The sequence below is a fragment of the Pongo pygmaeus genome, chromosome 14 (assembly GCF_028885625.2).
Source record: "Pongo pygmaeus isolate AG05252 chromosome 14, NHGRI_mPonPyg2-v2.0_pri, whole genome shotgun sequence".
Classification (NCBI taxonomy): Eukaryota; Metazoa; Chordata; class Mammalia; order Primates; family Hominidae; genus Pongo; species Pongo pygmaeus.
Genome location: NC_072387.2, coordinates 52,912,145 through 52,930,737, shown reverse-complemented (window position 1 = coordinate 52,930,737; position 18,593 = coordinate 52,912,145). Strand labels below are relative to the sequence as shown.

At 45.4% G+C, this 18,593-nt stretch overlaps 1 protein-coding gene across 3 annotated transcripts in view; it reads right to left on the bottom strand.

Moving 5' to 3' along the window:
• Positions 1-18,593, bottom strand: part of SERP2 (stress associated endoplasmic reticulum protein family member 2) — a 52,919-nt gene that overhangs the window by 24,065 nt on the left and 10,261 nt on the right. The window contains exon 3 of one of the 3 annotated variants that reach the window (XM_054446036.2): positions 4,690-5,132. The exons of 1 other annotated variant lie outside the window; for it this stretch is intronic. In XM_054446036.2, the coding sequence (XP_054302011.1) occupies positions 5,092-5,132 (41 nt within the window). In that variant the 3' untranslated portion in view covers positions 4,690-5,091. Of the gene's footprint in view, positions 1-4,689; positions 5,133-11,819; positions 12,044-18,593 lie in introns of those variants that run through there. One more of the 3 variants, XM_054446035.2, reaches the window with a different exon arrangement.

Genomic DNA, 18,593 nt, shown 5'->3' with positions numbered 1-18,593 from the left:
AATCTGTCACCCCGCCAGTCGCCATTGTATTATCTTGCTTTATTTTTCTTCATAGTATTTATTGATAATTTATGTGCTTATTATGTCTCCCTGACTGGAATGTAAGTTCCATGAAGGCCAGGACTTGTGCCTTAAAACAGGGCCTGGCACAGAGTAGGCACTTAATGTGTATTTTTGAAAGTGAATTGCGGGCTGAAAATTCTGAAAATAGTTAAGCACAGATTTTTCAAAAAAGTTAATAAAGGTGAAGGCCTTCCTTGCCTTTATTAAATGCTTAAAATGGATCAGTGGCGGGGTAGAGATGGAAGGAGTCACACACAGACTGTACCTTCAATGGGTTTCAATCTAACTGGGAGACAAAATATAGAAACATGAAACAAGCAGAAAGCAAATCTCTAGGTACATAAGAGTTAATTAAGTACTAAGAGTGTACTTAAATTCGTGAGGAGGAAGGGGAAGAGGACTGTCCAGAGGTATGGCTAACCACCAAAAACTCTCTGGAGCAGACAGGTTTGGCAGCAGACTGAGAGCAGGGTTCTCCAGTTTGAGCTTGCAGAAGAATCACCTGGAAAGCTTCTAAAACCCACACTATTGGCCCCACCCCCAGAGTTTCTGATTCACTAGATCTGGATTATACCTGGGGATCTTTTTTTTTTTTTAGACAGAGTCTTGCTCTGTTACCCAGGCTGGAGTGCAGTGGCACTATCATAGTTCACTGCAACCTCGAACTCCCCGGTTCAAGCGATCCTCCCACCTCAGCCTCCCCAGTAACTAGGATTTCAGGCATGTGCCACCAAGCCCAGTTAATTTTTTTTTTTTGTTGAGATGGAGTTTCATTCTTGTTGCCCAGGCTGGAGTGCAATGGTGCAATCTCAGCTCACTGCAACCTCTGCCTCCTGGGTTCAAGTGATTCTCCAGCCTTGCCTCCTGAGTAGCTAGGATTACAGGCATGTGCCACCATGCCCAGCTAATTTTGTATTTTTAGTAGAGATGGGGTCTCACCATGTTGGCCAGGCTGGTCTCGCACTCCTGACCTCAGGTGATCCACCCACCTCAGCCTCCCAAAGTGCTGGGATTACAGGTGCCCACTGCCACGCCCAGCTTAATTTTAGTATTTTTAGTAGAGATAGGGTTTCTCTGTGTTGGCCAGGCTAGTCTCGAACTCCTGACCTCAGGTGATCCACCCACCTTGGCCTTCCAAAGTGCTGGGATTACAGGCCTGAGCCACCACACCTGGCCTCACCTGTATTTTAAATTGAGTTTTACTGGGTAACAGCCATGGTCATTCATTTACATATTGTCAACTGCTGCTTTCAAGCTACAACAGCAGAATTTAACAGTCTCAAGACCATATGGCCTGCAAAGCCTAAAATATTTACTGGCCCTTTACAGATAAAGTTTGCTGAACCCTAGAGAGAAGTCATGGCCCATGGCTGGCAGATGGAAGCCTCAGGACCTGAAGATTTCTCAAAGAAAGGGACCTGCTGCTGAGAGCAATTAATACATGTTCACAGCTTGCAGCTGAAGCCTGATGATGGCTGTAGGATAAAGGACATCACCCAGATGACATTTTGCCTCCAAAGCTCTGGGGACCAATTGTGGAAGAACTGCAGGGATATTATGTTAGAATGTTCTTGTGTCTGGATAGGATGAGAACTGTCTTATAACAAAGTGCAGCCCCCATGTCTGAGGGCATGTTTCCTGTGTTTAGGCACTTCTGAAGCAGGGAGCACCTTCAGGGGGCACTGGCCTTCCCAGAAACAGTGTTTGACCTGTGATGATGTCCTGGGGGAGGGGACCTAGAAAAAAACCTTAGCCTTTCCATAGGCACGATTATTCTCCTCTATAGAGCCTCAAAAGTCAAGTCAAGTAGTAAGCACACTGTGCTCCAGTCTGTGGCCACAGACACACACAAGGACTGGAGCAAAACCAAACATAGTGTATCATCACCACTGAGCCCCCAGGAGCCCCCAGATGCTTCTGAACGTCAAAGGAGAAAGAAGCTGTCAGAGATCAGGCTGACTGTGGTGGGTTAGGTGTGCGGCATTGCCTCTGGGTCCCTGCTTTAGTTTAATCAAACTAAATCTGGTGGTGAATTGGTTCCCAAATGTTCATCGGTGGATGGGCAGCATCAGGATTGTCCACATCTTTTAAAAAACACGTACGCAAAACCTATGCATGTCTTCCTCTGAGAGTTTGCTTTTCAGCAGGCTTGGGGTGGATTCCTACTTTTAAGAACTCCCCATGCCCGTCCTAAGTGATTGTGAGTCCCAGTAAGTGAATGCTGACAAAGTGAACCTGCCAGCATGGACATTTATATGAAATAAATGGACATTAATTTCACAGTCTTTCTATGGATTCAAGGTGGTGCTGGATCCACAGGCTCACCTGGCCCCCTAGCTTTCTCTGCAGAATCTGCCAATGTGCCTTCAATCCCAAAAGAAGTAGCTTTTCATGTGCTGCTGGAGCTTTTGATTGGCTGTGACTGAGATGGGACTTTAAGTTCTCACCAGGATGCAAAGTGGGGTTCCAACTTTACTGCTTTCTGAACCCTGCTGATCTGTCCCCAACCAAGGGCTTGATTTTCTTCTGAAGTGCAGTGTTTTTTAAACGGTGGTTGAAATCTGTTCATGGGTTATAAAATCAGTTGTTGAGGATGCAACCATTTTGAATTAATTTTTAATTCAAAAAATTAAATAGACTAGAAATTTTTAATTTTTAATTCAAAAAATAGTCTAGAAAAAAATCAGAGTGCATCATATATGGTAGGGATAAGTGTAATTCTTTCTGTAAAACTTGTTTTGGAGGGTACGTTGTGCATTGGGCTGCTGTGTATTTCTTACTAGGTTACAGGGAAACTGCTGTCATCTCTGCAGTACAATATAGATCAACAATGGCCCTAACTTCCTTAAGACAGTTCTCATGTCTGCTTGCAGAGGACAGATGGAAAAAGTCACCAGGGAGGGCAGACTGCCATATACAAGTACTTCAGGGAGGCTACCTGGAAACTAATAGAAAACCAGTTTGTGGACGATTGCAAAGCCTGGGGAGAGAAATCAATCTTGGACAGTTTTATGGATGGCAGCCAACAGCCCACCACGCTCAGCCCATCGCACCTGTCACCTGGGGACAAGCAGGGTCTATCTGGAACCGACTCTGGCCAGGATTCAGTTTCCCTTTCCTTGAAGTGGGGATAATCACCCTCTTGACTATTGCTGTTATGGGAAAGGCCAAATTAGGGGAAAAAATTCTGTCCAATAAAGGATGAACCACAAAGCTCAGGCCAGTAATGGCCTCTATTGGTGGTTTGGGAGGTATGCTTGTATGGGCATTAAGGGAGAAAGAGAAGGTCTGCACTCAAATCAAGTCTAGGCAATGTGGGAGTTGGAAAGAGACACGTGGGAGCACAGACCCAGTCACCTGAAGGCAAGGAGCCTTTCTTTTTCCTCCTCTTGGCAGGCAGTGTGGGCTCCCAGGCCCCAAGCAGGATCCCTTAGGGCTGATCTCTTACCACACACTGGGTGGCATCAGAATTGTCTACAATTCTGATTGTAGACAATCAGACTCGGTGATTGTCTGACTCGGTGACCTAGAAGAGGACAGTCAGAGCCAACAGGATGAGGGGACCAGCTTGGAGAGCATCTATTGTGTGCCACCCTTGAGTGGCTGGAAATGTCTTCTGCCACTTTGCGAGGGGCTGGGGGCTGGGGAGTGGGAGTGGCAAGGGAACACGGGGTGGTAGACTGTTCCCAGGGCTGCTGATTTTGGAGCAGTCTGACTACCCTCTCTTCTTAGTGGGAAAGAAAGGAGGAAGAAGGGGGAAGGGATGCTTTTGGAGGGGAGCTCAAAGGGTGGGAGAAAAGAAAGCCTGAAAGAACATCACTAAAAGGTCTGAAGTTAAAGACTCCAATGAACAAAAAGCCCCCTAATTCAAACAGTGCCACTAACACCAAAACCTGTAAAGTGGTCCAGAGAGACCCTGGTCATGTCTGTCACTTTCCTTTTTAAAGCTCTCGTGAAGTTAATGAATGAAAAAAATTGCTAATGCAAAGATGGAAATTAATAAAAACAAAAGCATGCTTCGTATTGCAGGGTGACCACCTCTAATCTTACCAGTGATCCTGTGGCTGTCCCTGTAACTTCCTTTGGCAACACCATGCTTTGAAGCTGTGGGGAAGGCTGGCCAGGGAGAGAGCCTCACCCCCGCATTCTGCCAGCTGATCCCCCCAGAGGGCTGCAAGACTCCTGATTTACCCAGAGCTCTGGAGTGGCTGAGGCTGGGCCCTGGGGTTGGATGGTTCTCACCAAGAGGCCTGGGACATCTGCTCTGTGCTAAGCTCCGAGGCAGACTACAGAGGAGATAATGACTAATCGGACCTTCACGTACATTGTACATGCCTTTTCTGAACTGAAAAAGAGAAGAACAAACAAGATAAAAATATTGAAAAAAAAGAACAATCAAATGTGTAGAAAATGCAGGGTCATTAGAACTGCCCAGGGCTTCATTCAGGCAAAGATCTTGAGGGTCTGGCCAGGGACCTGCTGAGTAAATCTAGCTCTGGTTCCCCTCCCACAGATTCCCTGCTCCTCCTCCAACTGCATAACCAAGTCTCCCCATCTCCCAGCTTTCCTTGAGCTATTCTGCTATTTTCTTCACTTTAGTTTTCTCACTATAACCCACACATGGTATAAGGTTGAACGAAGACATTTATTTGTAAAACCACTTCTCAATGGAGGAGAGATTGTATCCATAGAAAGTAAACCAGTGATCATTCAGAGGGTCACATGCACGCATTAGTGAAACCAAGGGAAAAACCAAAAAGACAGCACTGCTGCGGACGACCCGCGTGGCTACTAATCCTGCCAACAGAAAAGCAAAATGTCCTTTCCGCTTGAGAACACAGATGCACCAAGATGTCCTGTGAGAAGGCAATTTGGTCTGACATCCACAATGAAGTGATCAGGGAACAAGTGGGGGAGCGTTTTTTTCTATTCCGTGTGGCCTGCTTGTTTCCCGCAGAAACTGGCTGACCGCTTCCGTTGTCCTCCCCCCTCCAGTGGGAGGGAGGTGGTGTCAAATCCCTGGCCTTCTCACATACCCATCCTTATGCTCTGAATGATCTGAAAGATAGCTGAAAAGAGGAAAACACCACAGCTCAGACACCACACTGCACACAGCTGGAAACCCAGCCCACAGTGAGCCCGGCTTCTGCAGACCCCTGGGCCCTGACGTGTTAGCTCACAGCTGATTAGATGTTTCCTAACAAGGAGTTAAGTTAACAAGAGGTCAGTGAACTTCTTTAAAAAGGCAGCCTCGCTCAGTCGGCTGATGGATGCCTCAGGGATTTATAGATAACTCCTGCTAATTCCACCAGCAGTTAAGGCCAGAAATCCCTCAGGCACTGAGAGGAGATTTGGCCCCCTTCCCCAGCAAAGTTCTGGGGCTGCCTGGGAGAGGGATATGGGCTTTCGTGCAGAAACTGCACTCATTAAACAGGTCAGTGAGTCTGCCTTTTCAAAATGGCTGTGACCTGTAAAACAATGAGCCCTGTGCTGGGAAGGCAGACCAGGTGCTTGGAGCAGCCCACGGGGCCCGGCCTCTGGCTGCCCAGATCCCTCCATGCGTGCATATCTTCCAGCTGCTTGGAACTCTCTGAAAGGCAGCTGTCTCTCATGGAGAGCGGCACTGATTTATTCAGGGCTCAACCTTTAATAACTGGGGTTGTCAAGGGGGTGGGTAGCTTGTAAGCCCACAGAGAACTCCTGGGACCCTTGCCCATGTGAATGAGAGCTGGTTACATAGCTTCAGCCTGCTTCCAGCTATTGGGTTTCAAATGTGTCCCAGGAGAGGAAGATCCCAACTTCTTTTTCACATCTTCCCAGTGAGCAACCTTGGTCAGTGTTGACAAAGATGATGGTAATGATAAGAGTAACTACCACGTATTGAATGGCTTTTTTTTTTTTTTTAAGGAAGGTGGGTATAGTCTCATCTAACCATATGTAAAAACAGAATAAACACTGAGCTCTCAGGGGTCTTACCCCTTCTCGCCTTCTTAAAGTCATCCTGGAATACATCCAGGATCCACCGCAAAACAGTTATCCAGAACCCTAGGAAACAAGTCATTCAAGTTTCATCATCTGGCATCAGTGAGCACATCCTATGTGTCAGACACTGTGCTTCAAGGATACAAAGAGAAATGATGCACAGGGCCTTGGGGAATTGTTCTTGGACAGCTGGGTTTTAAGAGTAGACAAACGTGAATGCATTTTTTGGCTTTTTTCCCCCTAAAAACACTGTACCCATCATCACTACCTTTCTAAATTGGAGATACAAACATATTTCAATGCTAACTTTTCATGAGTGTTCAGTGTCACCATAATGAAAACCAGTAACTGATGAGACGTGCTGTGATCTGGTTACAGAGGAGGCAGCATTTGATCTGACACTGAAATGCTTCTGCTCAGCTGCACTTCTGGGCTCCCATTTCTGCTTCTGATCATTTTTTGGGTCTCTTTCTTCTCATCTCTGGTCACATCTCTCGTATTACTACACCAATCTGCAGTGGGCCCTCTACTATTATTTTGTTGCTGTAGACTAAGCTGAAAACAGAAACTGTTAGAATTATGAGTCAAATCAGAGTCAATCAGCTCCATGTGAGTGTCAGGGACTCATCTGTAGATATGGTGAAGGTGTTGGTCCAACAACTTGTGATATTTAATTCTGGATGTGCTCAGATGTTTTCTTAGCTAAGTTTGGGTTCTTGGGTGGGTCTTTTTTTTTTTTTTTTGAGACAGAGTCTTGCTCTGTCGCCTAGGCTGGAGTGCAGTAGCGCGATCTGGGCTCACTGCAAGCTCCGCCTCCCTGGTTCACGCCATTCTCCTGCCTTAGCCTCCCCAGTAGCTGGGACTACAGGTGCCCGCCACCATGCCCGGCTAATTTTTTGTATTTTTAGTAGAGACGGGGTTTCACTGTGTTAGTCAGGATGGTCTCGATCTCCTGACCTCGTGATCCACCCACCTCAGCCTCCCAAAGTGCTGGGATTATAGGCATGAGCCACCGTGCCCGGCCTTGGGTGGGTCTTAACAGGAGCAGTTGGAAGAGAAAGTACCCTACAACAATTTATAAGCTTGCAGAAATATCTGATGTTCCTTTCCTCCCTACCAAGGCTCACAAGGAGTAAAAATTAAATAAATATTCTGTATTCTGGCTCAATAGGAATGCCAGGAGGCAGCTGTATATTCAACATTAGGAAAAAAAAAATTACATCTACCATGCCTCAGACTTTGTTCTTGTGATCAGGGAACTATCGCTAATCCTGACAAACAAGTTGACTTTAGAGCAGAAAGTTAGGATCAGATGGAATTGGGTTGAATATCAGCTCTTTGCTGAAAAGCTGTGTGACTGGACAAATAATTAACCTCTGAGAGGCTGCTTCCTGTTCTGTAAAATGAGGATCATGGCCTTTGCAGGGCTGTCATAGGGATTAAACCATATGACATATAGGAAGGGTCCTCACACATGGAGGACTCACTGCTTGGTAGCTACTGCTATCATCACTGTTACTATGACTACAACAACTGCTGCTTCTCCCTGTCCCAGCATGCAGACCAGTGCTTAGCACTATCTGCCACCCTACAGAGTTGTGAACTTTGAGAAATTACTACACAGTTCTGAGCCCTGCTTTCTCTACCTGTAAAACTGTGAATAATAAGTACCTCAAAGGATGGCAAGGAATAAATATGATGACATATATAGATGCTCAAAAATACTACTTCTCACTTACTTTTGCCCTTAGACAAAAAATTATCAGCAGGATGTAAGTCACCAAATAGGAAACCATCTGTGTCTTAGTCCATGTAACTCTCATATTAAGTTAATTCATAACTTCAAAAGTTTGAGGTAATAAGAAACCATGCAATTCTTTTTTAAGGAACTGTTACAAATCTCTTTAAAGAATCTAAGACAGTCCAGGTGCGGTGGCTCATGCCTGTAATCTCAGCACTTTGGGAGGCCAAGGTGGGCAGATCATGAGGTCAAGAGATCGAGACCATCCTGGCCAACATGGTGAAACCCCGTCTCTACTAAAAATACAAAAATTAGCTGGGCGTGGTAGTGCCAGCTACTTGGGAGGCTGAGGCAGAAGAATCGCTTGAACCTGGGAGGTGGAGGTTGCAGTGAGCCGAGATTGCGCCACTGCACTCCAGCCTGGGTGACAGAGCAAGACTCCGTCTCAAAAAAAAAAAAAAAAAAAATACATAAAAATAATAAAAAGAAAGCATCTAAGATAAAGTTTGCACGTCTCAGAACAGCGACACTGATATTAGAAAAACTTACCTAGTTCCTTGAGTTTGCTTTAAAAACTGAGGATCATTCCTGATCATAATTGAATCCATGAATTAACATATAAGAGTCCAACAATCCTTAACATGTTCACAGATGAACCTTCTTGGAGACACTACTTTGAATAAAGTCTATTTTTTAAGTTCACCATTTACCTCCACAAGATAACAGAGAGATGGCTGTGTTTATTATTTCTTTTTCAGTTGTATCATTGTCTTTATGAAAACGTACACATCTTATACTAATTATATTAACTGTAATTCTGTGTACCTGCCAATACTGACCTGCAGAGTAACCTCAGCCTTCCAAATGCTGACTTTCCGAGGCGGCAAATGGGAAGGGAGCCAGCAATGAGTTCAAAAGAGGGAAAGGAAGCGGGGAGTCTAGACCCTGACAAGTTAATAACTTAACAGTGGGTGAACAAAGCTGAGAAAACAGCAGAGCAGGCTGCAGGAGAGGAACTGTGGGCAGGCGAGACAGCGGGGAGGAGAGATGCCAAGAAAGGGAGGGACAGTAGGCATTCCAGGGCGGGCGATCAGGGCGTGGGCAGGTCCCAGAGGTTCAGAAAAGTCCAGGGGAGAGCAGGAGCTACCAGACCCACGAAGCCTCTGCATCCTCCTACCTGTGTCAAGGATCCTGGCCCTTGGTAACCTTAGATGATCCCATTTCTCTTTTTTCAGCACCCCTTTCTACAAAGTCTTTAGGCTTTAACATGCTAGGAGCACTCCCACTGAAAAATCAAATACACCAGAGCTATCTGCCTGACTCCACATCCCCATCCACGGGGCCCTCTCTTCCTCTTCACAACCATTTCTAAAGAGCTGTCTATGCTCACTTTCTGCACTCTCTTACCTGCTATTCTCGCGTCAATCCACCTCATTTTAGCTTCTGTTCTCTTCCCTCCATTGAATATCTTTTGCTAAAGTCACAAATGACTTTTGAGTTGCTTAGTGTAACAGGCATTCTTCCACCTTCTTTTGCCTTACCCCCTGCTCACCCCCGCTGGGCACTTCCTGCTGGAAACTCTTCCCTTGGCCTCTGTTCTAATTGGCCTCTAGGTTCTAATTTTCCTCCTTCTCTTGGATCTTTCCTCTAAACTTGTTTTAGAGGAAACAATCCACTTGACCATTAAACATAAGCACTGACATTCTGCAGGGAACATCACTGGCTTTCTTCTCGTTATGTTCTTTCTCCTTAGGCAATGCCTCCCAGCCCACAGTTTGAATGCCACCTAGCTGTTGATGATGCACAAATGTGTATCTCCAGCCCTGACTTCTCTGAGCTCCAGCACACCTTCCACTATCTAGTTGATATCTACACCTGGGTGGCTCAGAGATACCTCGGACTCAACAGGACCTTCTCATGATCTCGTCCCACTGCTAAAACTGGCATCATTATCTTCCATCTTGCATGTAGACTCAAAATACCACAGTCCTTCCTGACACCTCCAATTGATAACCAAGACCTGTGGATTTTACCTGGGAATCTTGTGATTATGCACCCTTCTTTCCATTCCTCAGAAGCCACCCTAGTCCAAGTTACCATCATCCTCCCCAAGACCCCAGTGAGGCCCTCCCAGGGCTCGACTCTTGCTCTTCTTCCATCCTTTCTCCATACTGTAGCTAGAATTATCCTTTCAATAAAAGCAAATAATACATTGTCACTCCCATGTTTACTGCACATCAAAAGCTTCCCGTTGCCCAATCCCTGATGAGGCCTCCATGACCTGCACATCATGGCCCCTGTCCAGACCTGTCAGACTCACCTTGTATCACTCTTCTCCTTGCTTGGGGTACTCCCTCATGTTTTCAAAAGCTTCCTGCTCTCACCACAGGGCTTTTATTTATTTATTTATTTATTTTTTTGAGATGGAGTCTCACTCTGTCACCAGCCTAGAGTGCAGAGGCGCGATCTTGGCTCACTGCAACCTCTGCCTTCCGGATTCAAGCAATTCTCCAGCCTCAGCCTCCTGAGTAGCTGGGACTACAGGAGCGCACCACCATGCCCAGCTAATTTTTTTGTATTTTTAATAGAGACGGGGTTTCACTGTGTTGGCCAGGATGGTGTCAATCTCTTGATCTCATGATCCACCCGCCTTGGCCTCCCAAAGTGCTGAGATTTACAGGAGTGAGACCACAGGGCTTTTACACATGCCATTCTTTCTGTCTGAAATACTTCTACCCCACCCTATTCCCTAGTTTCCTTCATCAACCAAAATTTAATGTCTTCAGAGAAGCCTTCTTTGATCACCTGGAGCAGAGGTTCTCAGACTTGAGCATGCATCACAGTCTCTTGGGGACAGGTTAAAACACAAATGCTGGACACCTTCCCCCCAAACCCTGGAGTTAAGGGACTGAGAATCTGTGTTTCTAACAAGTTCACAGGGGACGTTGAGATGCCGGTCCAGGGACCACACTTTGAGAACCACTTACCTGAGAGTACACCAGTCCTTTGCATTATATGATTTCATAACCCCATGTGCCTCTCCTTTACATAGTTTCATGGCTGAAATTGTACAGTTTCATGGCTTGAAAGTGTTTTGGTGTGATTACTTGATTAACTCATCTTTCTTTGCCATTAGACTATAAGCTCCAGGATAACAAGGACCAGGTATGGTACAAAGTAGGTCCTCTGTAAATATTATTGAATTACTGAAAAGTGAACGATTGCGAAGAGCACAGAGGAAAATACATTTTAAAAACCTCAAATGACTACTTTGCAAACCCAAAGAGTCAGCATCAAATGGCTGCCTTTAGATCCAAATGTCTCTAAAGCTCAGTCTTTGAAGGGGAAGTACAAGACCATAAACTCCTAAAGGCCTGATAATGGGCCATCCCAACCCACTCTCACCCTGGGGACTGACCCTCCCCAGCTAAGAGGGAGTGCCAGAAGGACACAGGGATGACATAACAAGTGGGTCCCATAGGAAACTGTCAGAAAGCTGGAACGCTGTCAGATAACAGGAAGCTTCCTAAAGCCACTTTTATTGACAATAAATTGATGATAAAAGAGATCAAGGGAGTTGCTGAGAAGAGAGATTAAGAGAGCCAGGAAGAAGAATATCCTTTAGGAGAAGAAGACAACCTAGCAATCATACAGTTTTGCTTATTTTTCATTAAAGAAAATGAAAATGATGAAAGAGCTGGTAGAAAGCAAAGTACAGGCCCTCTGAGAAACAAGCTGAAATGTTAGGAGACAAGACATTGCAAAGTGGATCACTAAGTTCTCTAAAAGAATCAGCACAAAGAAAGTCAAAAGCAAGATGCCATTTTCTGGTGGCTTCTCTAGAGATGGAGAAGAGGGAAAAAAGAGAGATGCCAGAGACAGGCAGGGCAAGGAGGTGCTATTAAAACCCAGATGTTATTAGCAAAGAATGTAAAGCTTTCTATCCGCATTAAAATAGCAGAAAGATGCTTCTGAGAGAGAGCCTCTACACAATCCCAAATGCCCCCAGGGCACAAATGAGGCTGCAGGTCACCTTAAGGGAGCCGATGGCTGATGAGATGTCTTCTCCAGGCTGTGCATCTCAGATCCCGAGGATGAACTCCAGAGCAGATGAATGGCCTCAGTCTTTCCTTCAAGGCCGGCCAGTTCCTTAAACATCTCACTTGCCAGTCTTGGGGGTGGGGTGACTCCCTCTGGATGTTACAGTTTTGAGAAAGTTCTGGCAGTCTCCAGGAAAGGCCAATTTATGTGGTTGACCTGCAAATATGGCGAATTCAAGTCTGTCCTGGAGCAAGTGTCCAGGGCGGGTGGGTGGGGACACCGGTGACCCAACCAAGAGGCAGCCTGTGGCTGGGTCAAGTCTTTCTCCATCTGGGAGCAAGACCCAGGATGGCTGCACATCAGGAACCTCTGGAAAACACACTTTTTCTGGCAGGAAAAATAGGGGATGTTTTAGCAGGAGCTTTTTTCAATACACAGTCATATGCTAAAGGCCTAAACTGGTGGAAAACTTTTGCTCCATAGAACTTCTAGGGAAACAGTAAGAGAGAGGGAATGCAGGGTAATGGAAAACAGATGGGTTTTAGAGTCTGAAAGAAGTAGGTCTGGGGACTAGCTCTCCCACTTTTTAGCTATGGGACATTGGCCAATTTCCTCTATGAGCCTCAGTTTCGTGATCTGGAAAAATGAGTGTAATGGCATCTTTGCAGGGACTATGTGACCAGAGGAGAAGATGTATGTGTAGGGCCTGGCATTACAAGTAGTCAGTCCTCAATAAATAGTAGCCAAAACAGTTGTACGAACAGATCTTGCTCACCCTCATGGGCTAGTTTATACAGAATTCTTTCTAGCCTTAGAGAAGTTCTAGCTATTCCTGCAGAGGTGACACCACTGACTCTCTGATTTACAAACCCTATGCTTTATCTATCCAGGGGGGCTGCTGGTCTCGGCTCATGGAGGTTCCTCAATATCTCAGTGCTATGCTCACCCACTACAAATTTTCTCACCATCAAAAAGCAAAGCTACCAAAATGGGCAACATTTTATTTCTTCCTTCTTAAGCATTCAGAGCTTTGGTAAGGACCTTCCCACGGAGGTGGACAGTTGGGAAGGCAGTGTGAGCAAGACCATAAACATAATTACAAGAACAGCAAAGACTTATAAAGCCAATACTGTCACTCCACTAAACATTCCACATTCATTGCCTCAGTTAATCCTCAGGATTAATAGTCCTGAGAGTCCCAGGAGTTAGGAACCAGTACCATCCTCTTTTAAGAAGAGAAGAACTGAGTCTTAGAGTTGGTGTAAGTATCTTAGACAAGGCCACATAGCTATTAGGTGATTTCAAATACACAAAGTCTGACCCTGAAGTTGTAGCTCTTAGCAACCATGTTAACTTCCCCCCTATGGCATGTGCACATGCTAATGTGGTGGCTTTCACCCAATACACCACAAAATACAGACCTTTCTCAAATTTTGTGTCCCCAAAAGATTTCAGAGAGCAGCTAACATTTCACAAAGAAACGTTTCTTAGTTGTTGCAAAAGACTCCATTCTGGCTCCTCAACCTTTGGGCTCAAAGACAGTTTGCCACAAAACTGGTGGCCACACAGGGAGTGGGAAGAGAGAGCACTGAAAAGAGTGTCTCTTTGGCCTCCCATATGTCCCTGGCATGTGTGTGACTTGTACTTTTCTTCTTCCACACCATCCTTAACAGAACAGTCAGTCCTGGGGAAAGTTTGGGTGTGGCCCTTCCAGAAATGGAGAGGCCTCCAGCACATTCATACAGGGAGAGACCTGGACCATTCAAAACACAAGGCTGGGAGAACGGGAGGATTCAGGCCCTGCCAAGGACATCTCAGAGAATCACTTCTTCACATCTGTTCTGAAAAGGCTGTCCTGAAAAATGACCTGTCTGTGACATGATCTCTCTCCCCTCCCCCGACCCGCAGCAGGCAGAGGCCCTGGAGAATACAGGGAGAAAGTGCCGCCTGTTAACTGACAGACGAAAGGAATGTCCCTGCACAGAAACGGTGGAGCGACTCCCAACGGATGGTGCCTGATAAACCTCACAGGCTCTTTGTTGAAAGGCATTAACTCTGCAATAACAGAGGCCAGCCCTGGAGCCAGGCACAATTTCCTATTTGATGGGCAAAGAGAGTCCAGATGTGTGCTCCCTTCTGGTGATGAGAAAGTCATAATATCCAGCAACATAGGGAAATATACTGTACATACACACACACATGCAAGCATGCATATGCATGCATAGACATATGCACACATTCATGAACACACTAACATATACACATTCACAAATACACACACATGGAAACAAACACACACAAAAAAACCCACATATACAAACACACACACACAAATGCAAACAGAAACTTACACAGGCTTCACTTCAACCAGAACAGCTGCTCTTTCATTTATTTCCCTCTAAGATTTGAACAAAGTTCTGCAGCTTAAAAAAAAAAAAAAGCCCAAAAACCACTAGTCTAGATTTTTTTTAAACAAATTTTTTTCTGCTTATAAAAGTAATATATGCTGATTGACAAATTTGGAAACTATAGGAAACAGTGAAGAAAATAACAGTCACTAGTTAATCCTGTTACCCCAGAGGTTTCCCTTTGATGGGAATAAACGTTTGTCAGTTTCGAGACTAGCCAGGCTTTGGTCACCATTAAAATTCTCATAATCTCTAATTAGGAAATGAATATCAGGGTTGGCCAGAGAAAGAGAAATAAAATTGAAATTAGGAATACATGAGGGAGAAATAGTCTGAGGGAGGGAACTGGGGCATGGCTGGTATTTAAGAGTTTCCCTCTGAGAGTCAAAGGATGATGGGAATTAGATGGTGACTCCATTGATGCTGTCTGAAACTATCACTGAGGCTTCAGGACAGAGAGAAATACAACCGCATTGCAAAGAGTGGCATCTCAGATTGCTGCATCCTGTCAATGTAGGGTATCACACCCAGAGCTCAGAAAAGGTAAATAATACTGTGTGTGAGACCACAAGAAACATGTATAGGCTGACTCTAAATAAAATTATCCAAACAGGTAGCATATTAAGGAAAAGACCTCGTTTCACCAAGGCCAGGAGGCATTCTGGTCAAAGAGGAAAGCTGGAAATGCCGAAGACAGCTGTCTTGTGAATACCGTGGCAATAACCTTATAAAAAGTTTAGGCTAAGGATAGCAAGGATGAGAACGTGGCCCTGCCAGCCATATCGTGTTCAGGACAGACATTAACAATCAACTGCAGCCCACTTTCCCACTAAGCATTGGTATAGCCTGAGAGTCCTTCTCAGTAAGGCTCATACAAGAGCTGGGGACAAAAGGGAAAGAAAATGCCCAGAGGAGAGGGCTCTGGGCACAAACAGCAGTGACTAGGTCCATGAATGGGCTGGGGACGCATGTCAAGTCTGCAAGTGCCTTGAGAAGATAGCAGTTGACCTATCTGTGTGACAGTATCTTTGTGGGGAACAGTCTCAGACAGACATTCCAGCTAATGCTTGCCTCTGAGTCTTGAGATAAAAGCAAGCATTCTTCAGAAGCTTTCAAACAGCTCTCCAAATAGGCAGGTTTCAAAACCCGGGACTGGCAGAGCCAGGATGAGCTGCTTATCTGGAAAGAGGCCCCACTGCCTGTAGAAATGGAAGATAATACTTGTATTAAAAGGGGAGAGAAAAAAAGGGCAAAGTCTCTTATGAGGGCACTGAAATCCCTTGGCCTTCGATGTGGATCTGGGTCCTAGTAGATCAAGTAGAGGCAAATCCAGCCAGTTAAACAGACTCAAGCAAAACAAAATCCCAGGCTAAGGTTTGACAAGAAGTTTCTGGCCTATTTGGGTTAATAATCTGAGCAGACCCATAACAGGTATTGATTAAGAAATGGGTTTTTGATTTCTTACATACTCTATATATTAACAAAGCCATCTGGGTGCGGTGGCTCACGCCTGTAATCCCAGCACTTTGGGAGGCCGAGGAGGGCCGATCACTTGAGGCCAGGAGTTTGAGACCAGCCTCAACAACAGGGTGAAACCCTGTCTCTACTAAAAATACAAAAATTAGCTGGGCATGGTGGTGCATGCCTGTAATCCCAGCTACTTGGGAGGCTGAGACAGGAGAATCACTTGAACCCAGGAGGCGGAGGCTGCAGTGAGCTAAGATGGTGCCAATGCACTCCAGCCTGGGCAACAGTGAGACTGTCTCAAAAAGAAAAAAAGAACTGGTTATCAAATTAAACAAAATGAAACAAGATACAGCCCTGAGATGTTCTAATTGGATAATACCGTGTCTTAGAAGAATATGCTATTCCCAAAGCTTTTGTATCTCATAAAGATAACTTTTACAGTAAAAGAATGGTGGATTGGGGTTGCTTTAAGGAAATGAAACTCGCCCTTTTTTCTTTCCTGACATTCAAATTAAAGGACAAATTGCTGTTCATTGATTGTGGTCTGCATATTGGTGTTCCTTCTCCCTCTGTGGGGAAGACTTGATGCTTCCAAAGTGTTATCACTTACACTGCTCCCACTCATCCGTGGAGTGAAGAGGCAGGGCCCATGGCTTGCTGATAGATTGAGACCAATGTGAGGGGTCGAGTCTGCAACTGAACATGCAGCCTGGAAGGATGAAAGGCGTGTGGGAGTTGAAGCACCCCACAGCACAACCGATGGTCGCGTGGTGCCACTGTTTCCCATGAGGGCTACAAGGACAGAGGTGGTGGTGACTGTAGCTGCAGGCTTTGAGCTTGCTATGGGCCTGCACTTAGATCCCTAGAGCTGCTCAATGCCAGGACACCTTGGGAGGGCTGCTCATTATCCCCATTTTCTTGATAAGGGAATCAATACCAAGAGTAAATACCTTGTCCAAGGTCATTCAGCTGACAAAAGTGAATCTAGGCTCGAAACTGACATCTGGCAGATCCTGAAACTATCCTCCCTTCGGAGGCCTCTTATTCTGAGTGCCAGTTCGTCAGTTTTCAAAGCAGTCCCTTGCCTAAGAGAACTTTTGCAATCATGGAAAGTGGAAATTTGCTTATTCTGAAGAGGATGTATTTAGATAACCTCCCCAAACTCCCTCTTACCAGGGCACTGTATTAGAGGTTTCCACCAAGTGCCTAAGACAGAACAGGGCTGGGGTGCACTTGGATCTGGGGGACGTGGGGCAGCCCCGGGAGGTCTGTTGCTCCCATCTGGCTTTGCAGTGAGGGGTGGCATTCCCTGAGTGCGTGTTTATGCCAGGGGTCTCTGGGTGCCTGGACTGTGTCCCCTCACTACTCTCCCAGTCCTCATTCCTTCCTTTTCATTATCTTGCTCTTATTAGGATGGCAGGCATGAAAGGCACATGCAGAGGAGGAGGAAGCCACAGGAGAGAAGCTGAGAAGCAGGAGGCAAGTGATGGCAGTGACCCACGACTGTCTATAAGAAAGGGCTCCTATAGACTTTTTACAGGCTTGTTAACCTGTTTTTCCACATAAAACAGAGAAAGGGTGACCAATAAGTGAGCACATACTTAAATGCTAGCTTCTTACCAGTCCTAACTCTTTCCCAGAAGACAGCCAGAAAAACAGATAAAATGTGCATTCGTTACTGTCTGCCTGACCTGAATATTTATTTACCCTAGGTACACTGGCACTATTTCTAAAAAGAGCACTTTGCCCAACCAATCACCAATGAGAAAAGTGGGTTAATAGAGTAAGGTAATGAAAGCAAGTGAGACTTCCAAGAGACTCACATCAATGATCAACATCTTTATTAATATTAGAAGATTTCGCCTTTTTCCTTAGCATCTGTATAAAAACATACAAAATAAGAGTAACCAACTACATGAACGCAAAGAAAGGCCATATGACCTCCAAGGTCCCACTGGAACTTGGTGAAACGGAACTTGAGCCTGGCATAGGGGTGCATCTTGTTCAAAGGAAAGCTAATAGAAAGGCATAGGAAAAGGGTCTGTCTGCAGAGATGTGGAGATCCTACAAGACACTCCAGCGTATTTGGCCTGAGTGTTGCAGGTCAGGGCAGGTGTGCGGGTGCAGGTGTGCATGCTGCAAACAGGCAGATGTGAGATGTAGGGGATTTTCCTATTTCAGATTACAAAGCTGGAACAGAGGTGAGACAGACCACCGATGAGGGCTTCAACTATCCCAGCACCTACCAGAAAGCTCATTACCTAAAGCAAAGCAGCTGACAAATGGGCTAGACTTGAGTACCGCACATTCGTTTAAATGTAGAGAAAAGAAGGGTAGGCACTTATGGTCTGTGACCCTAAAACGGGAGAAACTCAAGAGGGAATAGTTGGCTCTGCAAGAAGAAATGAATCATGACTAATTCCAGAAAGGTGGCAACAGGGACGGATCTAAAGGAGCTATTGTGTTTCCCATGACATGTTCTGTTTAGAAAAGGACATGTACAAAGATAGAAGAAAGGGCACAGTACCAAGGACAAGCTGAGAAGAGTGACACATTTCTGTGAGAACCGTGCCCGACTTGAGCTGAGGCTTGCAAAAAAATTGCTAAAGTTGGCAAGAAAAAAAAAAGATGGTGGTGAATCATTTTTAGTTATGATTAAAAAAGGGATGAGGCCCATTGCTTAGGGATCATGATAGCATGTTAACAGAAGACAGAGAAAGTAAGATGGCTCAACTCTCGTTTCATGTCCAATCTCTCCATGAAAGCAAAATGACTTTATAACTAGAAAGCTTTAAATCAGCATCATTAAAAGAGCCCTGGGTGGCCGGGCGCATTGGCTCATGCCTGTAATCCCAGCACTTTGGGAGGCCAAGGCGGGCGGATCATGAGGT